General features: G+C 44.0%; 1 protein-coding gene across 3 annotated transcripts; it reads right to left on the bottom strand.

Moving 5' to 3' along the window:
- Positions 1 to 1,306: 1,306 nt before the first annotated feature.
- khdrbs1b (KH domain containing, RNA binding, signal transduction associated 1b) lies at positions 1,307 to 18,238 on the bottom strand. Of its 3 annotated transcripts, none has more exons than XR_829619.4 (11): positions 17,760 to 18,238; positions 14,912 to 15,036; positions 14,034 to 14,150; positions 12,502 to 12,648; positions 9,617 to 9,768; positions 8,781 to 9,024; positions 7,997 to 8,064; positions 7,169 to 7,227; positions 6,764 to 6,985; positions 4,503 to 4,592; positions 1,307 to 3,069 (listed from the first exon to the last, which is right to left on the bottom strand). XR_829619.4 is itself a non-coding variant. In XM_010904725.4 (9 exons), exons 1-9 carry the CDS (start codon positions 17,854 to 17,856, stop codon positions 6,879 to 6,881), a joined length of 1,116 nt encoding a protein of 371 aa, XP_010903027.1. In that variant the 5' UTR covers positions 17,857 to 18,238; the 3' UTR covers positions 5,635 to 6,878. The 3 variants fall into 3 exon arrangements, 1 of the variants encoding a protein (XP_010903027.1); XR_002197339.2 differs by having other exon boundaries at positions 4,503 to 5,387; XM_010904725.4 differs by lacking the exons at positions 1,307 to 3,069; positions 4,503 to 4,592 and having other exon boundaries at positions 5,635 to 6,985.
- Between the last annotated feature and the right edge of the window lie 574 nt (positions 18,239 to 18,812).

Genomic DNA, 18,812 nt, shown 5'->3' on the forward strand with positions numbered 1-18,812 from the left:
ATAGACAAAAGAAGGTTGCGTAATGTGGCCTCAACAGTTTAAATGATAGTGTATAGAGATTACTCAGAATTCTCATAACCGGTAGTTTGCTCACCTAATAAAAAATGACATTGGCTTTAGGGGTTTTTCTCATAACACTACAAAAGCAGAGCGATAAGCATGTAATATATAGTGTCGACTTTCTGATTGATGGTCTTTGCTTGGCAAGGCTATGTTTTTCTTGTACCTGCACTCCAAGTGTAAAATTTGGCTGAACATACGTATATACAGTACTGTGCAAAAGTCTTATGTACCTGAAAGTCGAACCAAGTTTTTTATTTGGATAGTAAGTGTTCATTTGTCAAAATAATATAAAATATTAATATATATTATATATAAATATATTTCAATTAAAACTACTCAAATAAATGGCTTTAGTTCGACTTTCAGGTGTCCAAGAATTTTGCACAGTGCTGTATATCTCACGCAAAGAATGTCACGCACACAAAGAAAACATTAAAAGACAACAGTATCAGTTTGGTTAAATGTTGTACTGTTTGGCCACAGGTGACGAGGTCACTGGTGATGAGGTCACTGGTGGTGAGGTCATTGGCAACGAGGTCACTGATAATGAGGTCATTGGCAACGAGGTCACTGATAATGAGGTCATTGGCAACGAGGTCACTGGTGGTGAAGTCACTGGCAACGAGGTCACTGGTGATGAGGTCATTGGCAAAGAGGTCACTGTTGGTGAGGTCACTGGCAACAAGGTCACTGGTGGTGTGGTCAAATGGCAACAAGGTCACTGGTGGTGAGGTCATTGGCAACGAGGTCACTGGTGATGAGGTCACTGGCAATGACGTCACTGGTGGTCAGGCTTTAGCTCAGTTGATTAAAGTCAGCACTGAAGGTTGGCTGACCCTGAATCTGTTCCAAAGGGGGAGACTTGCATTCTCAGTAAAGCCACAATGTGTGGGCATGAGCATCGAGTCCAAGAAAAACAGGTCTTTAAACATCGTCATCCTCCTCAACGAGGTGCCAGGCTGCAAGCGTGTTAGAAAAGAAATGACACCGTCCTATCGCCCACCCACGCTGCCAGCTGTCTGCCACACCTCAGCACACACACAAACACACGCGCACGTTAACATCTCCACCTCCATCTGAAGGGGTGGGGCTAATTCCCTGACTTTAAACCATTCACACACCGGTCTTCCACCCCTACTAAACAAAACCCTTGCCTCCGTTCTCCCCCACCCCTGGACGGAGATTGAGGCTGGGGTGGGGTAAAATCTAAGCAAAAAAAAAAGAAACCACAGAGGCACATCTGTAACTTGAAAACAGTCACTTTTATTGAATATAGTTTGGTGGAATATAGTCTTTATAAGAACGCAAAAACATAAAATCTGACAAGGTAATTCACAGTCTGTCAACATGGTTGGCGAGGCAACGCGTACCATTCCGTTTTGCATTTTCATTTTACATCAGAACCATTTCAACCACCCAATGACTCAGACGAGCCAATTCAACCCAGATAAAATGCCCAAATGAAATCAACTGGGCAACCTTGCTGATGGGAAAAACAAAACATTGCTGGAAAGCCATCAACATTGGGGGACGTTTTCATTCCGTTATGCATCCATTTCTGTGATCGTCCGACGTGTCTGCTAAACCTCCAATCTTCAGATTGTTAAATGGAGGTGCAGAGGGGGGCTATGTCCCAACTGGTACTCTCCTCCTTAAGGGGCCCTAGTCAAAATAGTGCACTATAAAAAAAGAACAGTGATCCGTTTAGGACCCAGAATTGACTGATGCCGATTTAGCTACACAGAGGGGGACAGTGTGACTGAATGGTTCTTTGGTTTAATTCAGTAATGCAGTGTCACTGTATTGACACACACATGAAAATCCCACACACACACACACACACACCAGGAGTCAGCCGCCAAGGCAACGGAGATAATGCTGGCCATCTTGCCGCATCTCTTAGACACTTCTCCCTCACGGCCAGATCTCAGCAGGCATTACCATACTTGGACGACGAAGTGAGGTGAGAAAGCCAATGTTCGTTCCAAAAGCTTTGCATATTTAGGTGGAAAGTACATGCAAATGCGTTTCACATTAGCATCTCATGTCCTGAGGGCAACGCGGGGTGTTAAATGCCCGGGCGTGTGCACGTGTACGTGCGTGTCAGGGTGATATCCAGTGTGTGAACAACATGTCAGGCAGCGAACGCATCGCACGAAACAGACTCACTCTCGGGGGCGCCTTGGGTTCACAAGCACAGAGACAAATTTACCATGGTAATTTACCATGGAGACAAAGGAACAGATGTGGACAGGGGCTGGGTCTGTTAAAGGAGTCCATTGAACCTTCTCTAGACTTAGTGTCTGTGAGGTGCAAAATACAGCTCGCCTTGCAATAAGTAAAAATGCAGTCAACCCAAAGAAAAGATAAGTAATTGAAGGGAAATTGAAACCAATTTCACAGCTGGTTGCAGCTTGGGTGGTCATATTCATGGCGTATATATTTTCATAGATTTACAAAGTTCCTTTTACTAGAGACGGTAGTTTCTAGAGAAAACTATTACATTTGCGCTCAGTATTGAAAGTGCTATAACAGTAAACGGGAAATACGGTTTCAAACAACCATTCACTCAAATGTAGAGTCATTTATGTTCTGTGTGGCTCAGTTGGCAGACCATGGCACTTGCAATGCGAGTGTTGTGGGTTTGATTCCCATGCGGGGGCAAATGCAAAAATGCATTCACTGCCTACTGTAGGCTGCCCTGGCTCAGAGTGTTCCCTAGTAATATCAGGATAGCCTGTTGGTGTAATTTCCCACAAGGTGTACTAGCTCATTTAAGAGGCTCAAGTCCATCCCCCTGTGCTGTTCCAGATCTTGATAAGATGCCTCATAGCTTGGCTAGGCTGTTACTAGAATCAGCTTGGTTCTTTTTCCCCATAGGTCTGCTCCCAGATCCTCTGGGCATCCTGTTATCCTTCCAGGCATTCCCCAGGAGTGGTGCTCTGCACTGGGTCCGTCTTCACCGTGGACCCCAAGGCGAAGCTCCGGAAATGTCCTGTAATGCTGCTACAGAAGCACAGGGGAAAACAACCAACATATTAGCATGCACTAAGTCAGGCCAAGTACTACACTGATGTTAATCAACGACGTTCAATCCCCTCAAACGATCTGAATTAGCTCTGTTCCGACGGCTCTGAAACGAATGGCCAGTTAAGGACGGTCGGCTGATTGTTCAGAAAAATACAGCGGAAGCTCTATCTGGCCAGGTTGGGAAGGACTCAGTGCTGCTTGTCTAAAACTCTAACCCCAATTAAGAACTGGCTTTAATGTAGTTCTGACACTACTGTCGCTTGGGTTTTCTTTTCTTCCCTTCCAGCAGGCTCCATTATACATATCCCCTGAAGCTCCCACGATGACTCCGTCATAACCTGAGATCTCGGGAATCTGTCATCTCCCAGTAGTCATAATCAGTTTATTCAGCTACTGGGATTGCCCAAATCCCAGTAGCGGGATTAGCTCACAGCCCTAAAAAAGAACATTGGTACTTGGTAAAAAAACGTTTTAGGGCTGTGAGCTAAACGATACCTTATATTGCCTAAGCTGTGCACTCGTTCTGATCTAGGGACTCAAAAGTGGTGCGCTATCTAGGGAAGGGGGTGCAATTTGGGATGCATGAGTTGTTAATACGGCTACATGAGTCTCGACATACTGCATGGATGCCAAGGTGAGGCTCGATACGAACTGAACTACTGCTCATTTGCAGCATGCTAACTGGGCCGCGACAGCTCGGAACCTGCTCTTGCGTGGCCATAACTCAAATAACACTGTTGTCGCAGCTCCCAGGGGTTTTTGAACGGACTGCTGGCTAACTGTGGCCACATTTTCACTGGATGTCTCAAGGACCCTGTCGGTGCTCTCTGTGTACGGAGCTGGAGCACAACGCAAAACAACAGAGGAAAGCATGAACACGAAAACTGAAGTCAGTTTTGACCGCAGTGTGCTCTGCACCAAGAAATCAGCATGGATATACTGCCGTGTTTTTTTACCAGTGATTCCTCTGCCGTCCTCACACACGGCTGCCCCTACCACACTAATCCTGTAAGCACTACTGGAGCTCCGCCCAGAAAGGGTTTTGAATTGTTTGATTTGATCTATACAAACATAACTGCCAAAAACCCTTTAGTAAAACAGACTTCCATCCAGAATGGATCTCATGAAGAAGTGAGAGGACTAATTGATTAATTAGCAACACGCATCCCTGAAATGAGCATATTCAGTACCAGCCTCGTTGACAGCAAGACGATAAATCAACGCATTTATCAAGTGCCCCACAGTATAAGTGCTGATATAGGGTCACATTCTTATTGTCCTGTTATTCACATTTATGTTTTAACATCTGATCCTAGGTTGACAAATCATCTGTAAGAGCATTAATGAACACAGATTTTGGCAACACTCCACAAGACTTTCGTAATGCCTTCATCAAAATAAACGCATACCTGAGATAAACAGTGCCTCTTCCCTGCAGTGAGCCACGCTCGTCTTCCCAGTAAGCCAGCCTCCTTCACTGACCCATATCTGGTCTGGGCCTGCGGGAAGACACCGCAAATCAGCAACGAGTGGAAAAACCCGAGCGGGTTCATTCAAGATCATGCAACGTCTATAGAGTTGTAGGCATGCAACTCAGGCTTTTTGACATTACTCTCTACAAGTAAAAAATCTTAATCATTGTAATATGTAGAAACACTTACACCGATATTGCAAAGAAAAAGTAGCAGCAGCTTAACTGGTCAGGATATTGATATAGATTCGGCTTTGCAGATTTTCATTTTAGCAAGAGTTGCATTAATACTATTCTACTGTTGGGTATTTTGTTAGTATACAGAACAGTTATTTTAGAAAATGAAATCTAGAACTAGAATAATATTGGAAGTTACGTTTTTCATTACTTTTTATTAGTCTTTTTTTTTTTAACATGACTAGAATTCTTCTTTAACTAAATTGCACGCATTTACCAGAAGATTAATTCAATGTATAAACACACTACCAAATTACACATTTAGGGTTGGGGTTACCTTTATAGTGGAGTGATTACAGTTAAAACCATCTCCCCTAGTGAACTGCCATTACACTCTTTACTAACCTTCGAGCCTCAACACATGACATCAACATCGGGTAAAAACCCTGAAATCTAAGACTTAAATGGTTTGAGTTCAGTTAATTTACTAACAGGTGTTTCTAGCAAAGCATTTCTCATTGCCGACTAATACCACAGGATAGATGGATTGAAAAAGTGTTGATACATACCCAGGCATTCAATGCCATAGAGCGCTATACACATTAGGAAGCTATCCAGGTTATTTAAGAGGTCTTACCTCAGGGTCCTTTTTAAAAGTATAGAAAGAGAGAGAAAGGATAAGTACTGCTGCTTTTTTAAATAATCAACCAAGACATCATTTGGTAACGGTTAACTTTGCCTTCAGACTACAATACAATTCATTTAAATTTAAAAAGACGTATTTGAAGAGAAATAAAAAGCAAAACACCTATAGCTAGACTGTTATATGTTATTTAAAAATTGGCATTTCAAATTTTACTAGGACAGGAAAAGAAATAAACCAAGTTACGGAGTTTCATAGAAAAACAAACTAGTCTTTATTGACAAACTGCTGCAAAACATCTTTTGGACAGATTTAGTAGTAACCTATTTAGGCAAGCCTTACACATGGAGCATAATGCATTTTAATGGAGCGGGTACAGAATAGTGAATACGTACAGATTGCACGTTTTTAAAGTATGTACAAGAGTTCAGATTAATAAGATGCAGGATCCCTTCTCTGTAGAAAGAGAAGACCCATGTGGAGATTTTTGTCCCAATCCTTCATTGCGTCGTTTTTACATGCAGTTTATAGACTCAGATAAACCAATAAAGATCCTGTACTGACATGTGAAATTTCTTTTATCATGACATGAGGCCAATTCATGGCCATCATTTTCTTAAAGACATTTTGACTGTAGAGCCATAATAAAGTTAACTTAAATTGTTTTTACAACTTTAAACAAATTAAGGATATGAGGACAGTCCATCTCAACAGTGGCGATTACGGCTATATTTCAAAACTCTAATGTGCAATGACAAAATATCATTATATATCGCTGCTGCCTAATTCTAAATTGACAACTTTTAATTAAAGACTATTTAAAACAAATGGGAATTATAAAATCAAGAATGAATAGGTTGCTGCTGCAAATTCCATTAAAAAATGTTTAACTGTCTCCTTAGACTTCATTTAACATTTTTGTTTGTTCTATATTACATAATTGAAACAGCGTTTAAGTTTCATTTTATTTTGCTATATTAAACAGAATTTTGAAATGTAGCCTAAATGGGAATCTGCAACTGTCCCTCAACAGTCTTTTTTAAAATAAAAATAATTAAAAAGGGTGGATAAAAAGTATCTAAATCCACTGAAGTGACTTTAAATCCAAACATCAAAAAATGTTTACTGTCAACAATGCAAAACAAGCCAAGGGAGAGAAAGGGTCGGAAATAAAAACAGCAAAATAAACAAAAATGTAAAACCAAACAAAAACAAAAAACCTTGCAAGTTCTCTTCTCTAGCCCATCTTAAAAAAAAGTTTTAGGGTCACTGAGAATGAAATCTCAAACAAGCTTCGATCAGTCGCAATCCTGATTTTCTGTTCTCAAAAGTCCAGCGAAGTAGAAAATACCAAAACGAGAAAAACAACGGACAATTACTTTTGTCGAGGGTTGCTTAAAGCGAGAGCTGCTGTGGTCGACAGGTTGGTGGTTGCCGGGACAGCCCGTAAGCGGTGGTTGTGTTGGTCACTAGGCAGGCGTTGTCATGGAGAGGTCAGTACTGTCTATAGGGGTGTTCTCGGTAAGGGCCCTTAGTCGCTCGGGCGGGGGGGGCCTTTCCCCCTGAGGCTGCCCTCTGGTTCCCGTTCCAGTCGTCCTGGGCTGGAGGGGGTAGACACACAGACAGACCACAGACGGAAAAGACAAGGCAAAAAAACCAACAGAAACGTAATTACAAAAACAAGCTTCTCAAGTTGTCATGTAGACGTTTCCACCCAACGCACTTCAATAAGACAAGGGTTTATTAAACACATGTTGCTGTCTGTATTTTACAGTGAATCTTACCATAGGGCTCATATGCTTCCTGTGTCTCTCCATGCCCGTAGTCGTAGTATTCCGGCTCTCTAGAAGAATAAAAAGGAGATAAATAAGATTTCAATCGGTAGCAGTCCAAGCTAGCCAGCTAAACAGGCAGCATAACTAACACACTTCTCAAGTTGCACTTAATTTATAAAACATATCCCTTGAATTGTGTATTTCTACTAGCTACTGCTAGCCAAGGTATAACCCAGCTAAAGCAGCCAGCTGGTTAGCCATGTAAAAACCCAACCACAGTTAACTGAAGTAGCTAACTGGCTAGCCATGTGAAAACCCAACCACAGTTAACTGAAATAGCTAACTGGTTAGCCATTGTGAAAACACAATCACAGTTAACTAAAGTAGCTAACAGGTTAGCCATTGTGAAAACCCCACCAGAGTTAACTGAAGTAGCTAACTGGTTAGCCATTGTGAAAACCCCACCAGAGTTAACTGAAGTAGCTAACTGGTTAGCCATTTGAAAACACAATCACAGATAACTAAAGTAGCTAACTGGGTAGCCATGTGAATAACCCAGACATGGTTAAAGCTGAAGATATTTTTCTAGAACTGAAATACACATGAATTCCCATAAAATAATCTTGGCTAGGGAAGGTTCTCCTACATAATTAACTTTAAAAAACTAGGGAAGTTCACTTTTCAGTCTACAATTATAGTCTGTTTCGGTCACAACATTCCCATAATTTTATAATCCAGTGTGCAACTTGGATATGTGTGGCCCCCTGACGAGCAAGAAGATGAGACGGCCCGTGTGTGCCTGATGAGAGCCAATGGCAGATTAGATTAATGACTCACGCCTGTGGTTGGCTGTAGTAACTGTCGTATGACTCGTATGCTGGCTCCGTGTAGCTCTCCTCATAGGTCTAGAGAATTAAAGAAAGAGAGAGAGAAAGACAGAAAAAGAGGAAGAAAAGGACACAAAAAGAGCAAAGGGGTCGAAAAGAGAAGAGGGGGCGAAAGAACAAAAAACATTTAGAATAACATTCCTTTAACTACAGTCCAGTCACATGCTGAATGTTCAGAGTGGTCACCTGGAATAAAGTGCTTTATTGCATGTATTTATGTTTTACACAGATGCAACAAGGACATTCCACCAGGGCCTGCTAAACAGAGCCAGTTTAACTGCATTTTAATGTGGGTCTAGCATGACATATTGCTGTTTTTCACGCTACAATAACATTCTAGCCCTCATCGGCTGCCGACAAGAAAAATAACAAAGATGTACACAGCCCAAATGAAGCTGAATTCAGACACGACAGGGGAAGTTCTCAAATCGTCATTTAACTTGTGCCAAGGTCTTTTAAAGGTGGATGTAGTAAAGGTTTTACTGAGCTCTTCACAGTAATAAATTACCCGCTGGGTACCTGCTACACTAGTAACGTCCATCCGGTGAGACGGTTCCCAGTTCCCCACATCCATCTCAATTTTAACAAATGTTTGTTATGTGCAGAATGCATCTTCAGTCATCATTAACCACTGACTTTGCCAGTATCTACTTCATGGACTAAGGTGTGCTTTCTCCTACTGGGTTGTGTGAGCTGAGCTGCCCAAATGAATTCCTTCATGTGGTTTAACTCACATATTCCTCGTATTGTTCAGTGGCCGCAGCGTGCTGGTGCTGCTGGTGGGAGGGTGGAGGGGGCATCCTCGCTGGTCCCCCAGGAGCAGGGGGTCTGGCCCGGGGGGCTGCGGTACCTCGGCCCGGGGCAGCTGGAGGTCCCCCGCGGCCTGCCGACGCCCCCCTCGCTACCCCGCCTCTGGCTGGCCCACCGCGGGTTACAACCCCCCTGGTGGCACCTCCTCGCGGAGGCATACCCCTGCCCCTGCAGAGAGGAGCAGAGTAGAAAATACAGAGAGAGAGAGAGAGAGAGAGAGAGAGAATAGTGTTATTTGATTGAACACAGACCAGTTCTGTAGTTACCTGTCTGTCTGTTATCTGGATGTCTGTCCGTGGTTCCTGTCAGTATGTTAACTGGGTGTCTGTCTGTGGTTACTTGTCTGTCTGTTATCTGGGTGTCTGTCTGCGGTTACCTGTCTGTCTGTTATCGGGGTGTCTGTCTGTTATCGGGTTGTCTGTCTGTGGTTCCTGTCAGTATGTTATCTGGGTGTCTGTCTGTTATCGGGGTGTCTGTCTGTAGTTACCTGTCTTTCTGTTATCTGGGTGTCAGTCTGTTATCTGGGTGTCTGTCTGTGGTTACCTGTCTGTCTGTTATCTGGGTGTCAGTCTGTTATCTGGGTGTCTGTCTGTGGTTACCTGTCTGTCTGTTATCTGGGTGTCAGTCTGTTATCTGGGTGTCTGTCTGTGGTTACCTGTCTGTCTGTTATCTGGGTGTCAGTCTGTTATCTGGGTGTCTGTCTGTGGTTACCTGTGTGTCTGTTACCTGTGTGCCTGTGCATGTGCGGTTCTGCAGTTACCTAGGTGTTCCAGGTTGTCCGGGCGGCCCTCCCCGACCTCTAGGACCCAACGGCCCCGCTCTGCCCCGTGGAGCGCCTGGCACGAGCTCCTGGCCGCCGTTCAGATAACCCATCTCCATGAACTGCTCCTGACAGATGTCGTCCATCATGTCCTGCACGGAGAGGGAAAGAAGAAGGTGGACGAGAGATGAGCGAGATGTGGAGGTTAGGCAGAAGCACGGAGAGGAGTGAGAGGAGAGACGACGACAGGTGCAAGAGGAGAAGGGAGGGCGGGATGGATGGATGAAGGGAGGACAAGATGAGAGAGGAGAGGCTATTAGTAGGTTGCTCAACACAAAGCATCCGTCTCCAGGCTGAGAGAGCTGGGTACCAGGCACCATAAAGCTCTCTGCTGTACGTCTCCCTACGCATGCAAACAGCGTAAAACCAACAGACAATCTACAACGCTGTAAATCTTTCACACTGACAGTCCCTGTTCATTGGAGAGGCTCAATCAAACTCCTGCGTGGGGAAGTACCTTGCGCACCCAATCAAACCCACAGTCAAACCGTCTAAAGAAGGGAGAGGTTAGCGCTGTGAACCAATCAACGCGTAGGACCGGAGGCAGCTTCCTGAATGGCACCCTCCTCTTCACACAGACACCTAGTTTTGACCAGGGCAACATCTCAGGAAACTGGGTGAAATTTGGGCAGCGGCCTGGTCTCAACAGACCGCAAAAATTGGCTCTGTATTCTAAACGGGGCCCTATTTACTGAACGACTTCTAAAAAGGGTGCGTAAGGCTACATCTGGTCAATGGAGTGAACTGCAAAGGGATCAGGGTGACGTTTGGGACTTGCATTAAGAGCTGGGTAGCCCTATGCCCTGATCGTTTTGAGTGGCAGCACACAGAAGACTGCCATTTGTCTGATTACATATTAATCCATCGCCATGAGCAACATGGCTTTGCCTTTGTTTAACAAGCTAGGCAGTCAATACGGGGCTTTGAATTAGAAAATTCTTACCTAGGTAGTTCATAAACGGCTAAACATCGGGTGGTTGTTAGCCGAGATGACTAATGTTGCACTGAGGATTTTTGGGTCACGAAATTGGACACGTTTTTTTTGCATACCCATAACACCAGAAAAACAAGGTTAGCAAAGGGGACCCACTTCAACCTAGCAGGTTAGACTTGTGCATTATGAATCTTGTGCTAGAGACAAATCCATCCTGACGGCAGAAATTAAGTGATTGGTTGACTCAATGATGAATCAGTTGAGCTTAACCCTGGGGTCTGATCTGCCACCAGAACATGATTCATAGAAAATAAAAACTGCCATTAAACTAGATAAACAAAGCTAAGTGACACAGAACTATTTTTATTAAACAAGCTACATTAAGCCAAGTAACCTAGACCAATTTTCTTTCAACTAGATAAATGAAGGGGAAGTAACCTAGACCAATTTTCATGGGGATAATAACTGCAATGTAAAACACTACGCTAATAACATGGTGACTAAACAAGATGGTCCACTTAGGGAAATAGCACACATCCAAACCAGTGCTGGTCAATATATTCCAAACAAATGAGTATAATCATCTACATGATTTATGCATCTTTCCGGGGGAAAAACATGCAATTACCGCATAGTGAAAACAATTTTAGCCATTTTTCAGAATTAGGAACATAATTTGCACCACTACAGAATGGAATAAAGCATGTGATGGTCCTCAATGCTCAAGGAATTGGGCCACCAGGGTCAAGAATGCTGTCCACTGAGATGCCCCTCAGAAACCCATATTGGTTTACCTCTGCCGCAAGCACTGGATGCAATACAGACATTTCCCAGAATGCATTAGTAACATAACACAGATAGTACTGGCACACCGCAAGGACTGATGTATAAGTGCTGGGCTGGGGGAATAAAACCTGCCCACCCTACTGGTCCCCTGTCCCCCAGGGGGAAGAAAAGTGCCTGATATCCCTGCTAGACTACAATGGGACCTCTGCAGATCGAAAACTCTCCTACTAAAAACAGTGCGGCTTAGCGTTGTTCTGTGTTTGATGAATGTAGTGAGTAGGTTGTATGGGGGAGCGCAATTTCACTTCTTTTCTTTTTTTTTTTTTAAAGTGCTTCTGCTTTGGTCAACTGGGTAGGGGTTCGTTTATTTTTCAATCTGGACGTTTTGGAATTGGAATTTTGGTCAATTTGAAAACTAACTGGAATTCAAACTAATTCCAACAGTTTTTACTCATTCCAGAATAAAAAGCCACGTGTACAATCTGGCAGCTATAATAATGCTGGCCCCAGCGTGACCCCAGAGTGAGACAGGCGTCTGGGGACAGAGTGACACCCCCCCCCCACTGGCACACGTCACCTGACACTGCAGTCTTAGACGCATTCAAAGCCCTACGAGGAGAAAGTGACCCAATTCCCGCTAAGCTGACTGCTTACCTGCTCAGGCCGATGGACCAGTCGAACCTGGTTATTCCAGGTGAGCGGACACAGCGTTCGGCCCGTCTGTCTAGCGACGCAGAGCACACCGTTCAAACGCGGCAATCGATACCAAAGCGATAACCATCCGGGTTAGCTGGGCGTAAAAGCACCAACTCCCAGGCTGCCACTCTATGTACGGGTTTGTCGTTGACTGATATGCCAGACAGATAATGACAGAGGCTGTGGAGACGCGTCTTGCGTAGCTTAGTCGGTAAAGCATGTTGCTTGCAACGCCCAAGGTGGCGTGTTTGATTCCCACAGGGGACCGGGTCAGAAATGTATGCACTCCGTACTACTGCATGTCGCAAAGGATAAGGGTGCTAGCTGAATGACTAAAATATAAAAATGAAAGCCTGGGCGTCCAGACCTGATCGCAGCTCTGACAGGGCGCTGGAGCCTGGTGCCTTACCGGGAAGAGAAACTTCTTGACCTCCTCCATGGCGTGCGCCATGCGCAGATAGGCGTCGGGGACCGGAGCAAACACCTCAATGAACACGTGGAGCTCCATGGTCAGGTGGGCGTACTTGGGCTCGCCGCCTTTCCTCAGACCCTCCTCCTGAAACCCGGCGAGACGGAACGGTTAGAGCCACGTAACACACACACACACCCACAAGCACTCAGTCGGCCAGTGAAGAGTCGAAACAATCCCCGTGGCAAAACTACCTCATGATAATAAACTAGTGGACAACTTGACAAACCACAGGGCGGTGGCCATAATGGCCTGCTGACTCCATTACAGGGGAAACGGGCCTGTGTGGGAGTCGCAGACATGCAGCGCTGTCTGCAGATTATTATTATTTATTTTTTTATGACAGGTGTATAACATGACACCGCTTTATGAGGCGTGTGTCTATTAGCCATTTGTAGAATGTCTGGTGTACATGACAGCTTTATACGACAGGGTGTAAAACGTGACAGCTTCACGGGCCGAGCGTTCAACAGGTCGGCCACGACAGGTGGCATTTTTGGCATTTGTCCTCCACGTTCTATCTCCCAATTGCTTTGTCCCCCAATGAGCCTTTGCCCAGTAAAAGCCCATGTCAGGTGTAGACGACTGCTTCTTGACAGGTGGTTATATTTAAGTACTAGGACATTAGGGGCTGTGGTATATGGACTACATAGCACGAATAAGAGCTGTTCTAAGGCACGACAAATCAAGTGTCTGGAAACAGTACTAGGCTGTGGTAATATACCAGAAACCACTAAGATGCCTTATTGCTTCTGTAAAGCGATAAATTATTATCTGATGAAATACCAAATAGCTCGGCTTTCAGAAAATCAGCATTTTGAACAATTGTGTTTATAAAAGTGTTCTTAACATCTTATTAACATTCGTATGACAGATGTATATGACATGTGTATGACAGGTGTATATAACATGGGTTTATAACGTGTATATTAGCTGTATATGACATGGGTTTATAACATGTGTATGACAGCTGTATATGACGTGGGTTTATAACATGTGTATGACAGCTGTATATGACATGGGTTTATAACGTGTATGACAGCTGTATATGACATGGGTTTATAATGTGTTTGGCAGCTGTATATGACGTGGGTTTATAACGTGTATGACAGCTGTCTATAACATGGGTTTATAACATGTGTATGACAGCTGTATATAACATGGGTTTATAACATGTGTATGACAGCTGTATATAACATGGGTTTATAACATGTGTATATTAGCTGTATATGACGTGGGTTTATAACATGTGTTTGACAGCTGTCTATAACATGGGTTTATAACATGTGTATGACGGCTGTATATAACATGGGTTTATAACATGTGTATATTAGCTGTATATGATGTGGGTTTATAACGTGTATGACAGCTGTATATGACGTGGGTTTATAACATGGTGTTTTGTGACGTGTGTTAGCTATATCGGGGTGTGTATGTGTGTAAAACAGGTACTGTATGCATCAGCATCTGACCTTGGCCTTGTCCCTCATTGAGCCCTTCCCAAGTACTGAGATCTTGGCGCCAGTCTCTTCTTGAAGGCGTTTGATTGTGTTGCCCTGAGGGCCTAGAATCTTCCCCACAAAGTTGAACTGGAACCAGGGAGAACGAGACAGGTTAAGACTACGGAACATTACAGAAAATCTACAAAAAGAATAGGATTAAAACATTTAAAACATCTACAAAAAGAATCATGTCTGAACATTACAGAATGTCTACAAAAAAACAATATTTAAACATCACAGGGTGTGTAATATAATATAAGAAGGACAAAATAACTAGTTTAGTGGTACTTTATAAAACAGTCTGGAAGGACATTCTCTTGCCCTCAGGGACAAGGTTTGTATCATGAAATGTTCTAACTCTCTTAATCCCTGAAATATGTCAGAGAACAGAGACACTCTATAATGAATCTGTAGGGAAGAAAAAAAAATCTCTCTCATTCTAATCAGGAATTTACCCAGATATTGGATCACAGGGGACTGGAATCTTTAGCCAATCGGGAACACCAGCGAATTAGAAAAGATATAGCAAATCAAACCAGTGTTACTCCAGACACCAAAAGCTCTGACAGGATGAACCCCGGTCTACAAAAAGCTGCCCAGATGACCAGAAAGGAACCCTGGCCACGGGTCAGCAACCCAGAATGACTGGCCCTCGTTGTCAAGGGTCAGTAGCCGTAACACGTGGGTCACCCTGGCCACCTGGAAAATAGGCTCTGCCTGGGTTGATATTTGACCGCTAGTTGCCGGTCCTATACAGGAGTCCCCAGCACTGTGCCGCAGCAAGTTACAGGGAAGAGAAACCGAGATGGGAGGATGACAGAACAGGATGTAGAAGAGAGCCAGCTCACCTTGGGATACTGTTTGACCGGTATCAGCACTCGCTCCTTCAGTTTGATGTTCTTGACGGTGAACAGGTCCAGGTACGTGTCCCCTCCGTCCTTCTTGGGCTCCCCTTTCTGGATTCTCTCGATTTCTACAGGAGTATTATTCAATCAGTTGATGTGCAAACTCCCGTCGCCTTGTTGCAAACGGATTACAGGCTGTGTAAATGCGCAAACACCCACAGAAAAATGTTTTGACCTGATAAATGTGGACGTGTCCCGTCACCGATCACACCTCGCATCCACTGGAAAAGAACCCTGAGTCCATCAAACCGTGGCGTTCTCCCGACCCCCTCCTGACACCACACCATGACAAGTTCCCAGCATGCAATGGGCCATTACGCCAACCACAGTTCCCGGCACTAGCAGAGAGTGTCTGGGTCTATTTACTTGGAGCAGTCCAACTGCCCGCTGTCCCATAAAGGCGCCAGGCGTTTGCAATGTTCAGAGTTCACCGTTGCCAACCTCAATCGCACAGACACACATCGTCCTCCCCCGCACAGGAACCTTCCAGGCACTACAGTAGGCTAGCACAGTGACAACCACCCCTGGGGGGAACTGAGAAAATCTGCACCACCCCGTGCCAGACCCATGGGCCCCGTCAGTACAGCAGCGTATTATGAATTCTAATCACCATCGGCCGACAGCTTCACGACGGACAAAGCCACAGAGAAATATGCCGTTGCTACCTCAAAGCAACCTGTTTTTAGAAAGGCTCTTGTTGCCCACCACTCAGCCATGACCTTTAAAGGTGACAGGCAAGGTCACCGCTGACGCCAGTTCTCAGTCTATATTTCTGAGTTAATAACAGAGTTTATATTCATCTTGTCATATTCCAGGTTAGGACCTTCTGACACCACAGAGCATTGCATTCTGCCAGGTGAGTTGCTGTGAGAGGCTAAGTAGAAAACCACCTTGAAGCATTCTGAGTGCTTCAAAAACACCAAGCCAATTTGAATCAAATACAGCAAGTGATTTCTACTGCAATGATAAAACATGTCTTTACTGCGCTAACCAGTTGGCTCGATAGGATCCTAACAACAACGTAGAATTTCAAAAACTTGAGCCGGCTGACAGGCGGAAAAATATCTCCATAATTTACCTGAATTGGTGCGACAACAAAAAATATAATGATAAGTTTATAACGTTAACGGCGAATCACTAGTTTTTTTGGTTTCCATCAACTGCCCTATTAAAATGCCATTTCATCTAGTATGTGCTACATATCGTCTAGAATATAATCAGCAAAATGCCTATGATGATAATATTGGGGTATTTGTCACCGGTCTTCGGAAATGCTGCCTCAATCTGGGACAGAACAGATTTGTTACCTTGTTTGCTCTGGAATCTCTTGCTCTGATCTAGAAAAATTACTGCTCAGCTGCTCCAACCGTTAGACTAACTGTCACCCCAATAGGACACAGCTCACAGTTCAGGTCACCTGGCTATAAATCATTTTGTACCAGTTCTCTCAACACAGATTAAGCCCTGTCCTGGACTAAATATCACTACCAATGGTGAGCCTTCGGTGAAAGATCTTTTTAGTACAGGACCAAGCTTAATGTGTCTCTGGGAAACTGGCCAATTAAAAATAAACCAAAACCCACATTAAATGGTGGGCCAAACTACTTTTGTAAGCACACTGTAGAGCATATTTTCATTACACAGTCTGTGTTCATTAAAACACAAACAGAAAGTCACAAGACCCAGGCAAAAACACTTTTTTAGGGAAAATATGTCTCAGATCCAACTATTTCACTTGACTTTTCAGAAAGGTTCAACAACTGGATGTGATGTGGCTTTCGCATCTCAACCTTACAACATTGCCCAAATATGCAATATGTTGGCTTTTAGCCTGAACATAAATAGCTGGTTTTAGCGACATCCATTGCGCCTGGTCAGAGACTAAAATGTAATTGACATGGAGATTATGTATTGTACATGATTCTTTGGCCCCGACTATGAAGATGTGTCATGGAAGCATGCTCTAAACACCAAGCAGGGCCTCTTATAACAATAGAACCATGTTCAGGCGGGCCAACGCTACTTTGTTACACGATGAAGGCATGACAGGCAAACAACGTCTCCACAGCCTTTTCTGTAATTGACGCCGTTAGAATGAATCTACTCAAAAAGGCATTACAATGCATCACGTTAAACTCGGTTATAACCCCCAGCTGATGAACATTTTAGTCATCTGCCCTTGGCTGAGTCGTGTTGCTTGTCATAAAGAAACGTTTTTCGTCTCTCCACACCCAATAATTATGCTCAAAATAAACAACGTTTGCCGAGAGTTGACGGGGGAGCACACGTTTCAGAGCGGCAAGCGTGCTGGTTTTCGGATAAACATTGTCCCCTTGTGCAATCACCCCCATCCGAAATACAAATTATTTCTGGATTAACAACATTGGTACAGGAAACACACAATAACACCCCAGCAAATACCATCCTTGCCCCCCCCCCACCCCCCGCGGGTTTGCGGACACAGAGCCCATTAAGGAACAGAGGGCTGCAGCTTCAATGTATTAGTATTTCCGAGCGCATATCCAAGAGAAAGTCGATAGTAAATTAAATTAATATGTCATTGTTTAATTCCAAATACTACAACCAACGGTTGGTAAACCGTTTGCAGATCACGTGTCACCAACTGCACTTAGAAGACGGGTTGTAATAACAGGGTATGAAAGGGTTTATTGTTTTCAGCTACCCGTCCCGTCCAGCCTTTTTAAAACGCATAAGAAAAACAACGTATAGTAATACAATATAAATCCCTTAGACAGGTGGTAGCAGTAAATTTAACACATAACATTTTTACCTGCAGATAAAAGTTTCATTGCGTGCGTAAACGATGCATCCAAACTGTCCTTCTCCGCGAGAAGCTCCGGGAGGTACTTGCTTTCTTGATTCTCCATTTTGAGTGTTAATCAGACAGTTAGTAATGGAAAAATCTGAATCAATTGTTCAATAGAAACAGTCTTCGTGTAAGCAAAAAAGGAAACAACAAATGAAAATATAGTCCTGTTATGTAAGCGGTGAGTAAAAATATCCACTTCTTCACGCAGATTAATTTTAGTGCTTTGCATGAACAGCTCTCGCTGGTACCGCGCGGCTGATGACGAGGACGGCGGGGCTCTCCTGTTGCGGCGCGTTGACTGTCGAAATGAAAATGGAGACAAAAGCACGCGACCCCCGAATAAAAAGGAAGTGAGCTCAGCGCGATTGTGGCTGATTTGGCGCCGCCTACTCGCGCCGTTTCGAATGTTGTCGCGCGCTTCCCTGAATTTTGCCCCCAGATACCGATCTAAGGCTTGTTCTGCCTTTCTGCCCTCTATGGAGATGGTAATAAGTTAAACGCCGAATCGTATACGTCTGTGTATAAAAAGACTCCACCCAGAGTATTTAGAGCAATTACACCTTGGCCTGCAGTCTGGTGCAGCCTATGTGTGTAGTAGGCCTATTTAAACCAGTAAATATTGCCAGCTGTTATACACTCCATCCAAGCACGTGTACACTTTCTCTCCATCTCCCTTTGTCTTTCTCTCTCATACAACCCACATACTTACTAATAAATAGGTTGTCACTCAAGGATCAGTGAAGATTATGGACTTGTGTAGGTGAATGTTGAACCACAACAAGATTACATGTGTTGTTTAGTACTCCTAAAACCAGCTTGGTACTTAACTACCAATGTCCATCACATTCTATTGAAAGGATGCAACCACCGCAAGGCAAGGTATTAGCTACAAGCCCAGTGTTGCAGCACGCTGAGTTTACTGAATGATGCTCCTAAATCTGTAAAGAAAGGAAAAGATGTTTTTGTTGTCCTGTGTGGTTAGTCAGGAAGAGCTGGATAAAGGGCAACTGTACC

The sequence above is a fragment of the Esox lucius genome, chromosome 10 (assembly GCF_011004845.1).
Source record: "Esox lucius isolate fEsoLuc1 chromosome 10, fEsoLuc1.pri, whole genome shotgun sequence".
Lineage (NCBI taxonomy): Eukaryota > Metazoa > Chordata > Actinopteri > Esociformes > Esocidae > Esox > Esox lucius.

What these genes read in the sequence shown, in the direction of transcription:
- khdrbs1b (XM_010904725.4), bottom strand. Translation starts at nt 17,856, where the DNA reads ATGGAGAATCAAGAAAGCAAGTACCTCCCGGAGCTTCTCGCGGAGAAG. An exon ending in AATGAAACTTTTATCTGCAG is followed by an intron (nt 15,037 to 17,759) that starts GTAAAAATGTTA and finishes ATACTCCTGTAG; the next exon opens with AAATCGAGAGAATCCAGAAA. An exon ending in TACTACAGCCAACCACAGGC is followed by an intron (nt 7,228 to 7,996) that starts GTGAGTCATTAA and finishes TTATTCTTCTAG; the next exon opens with AGAGCCGGAATACTACGACT.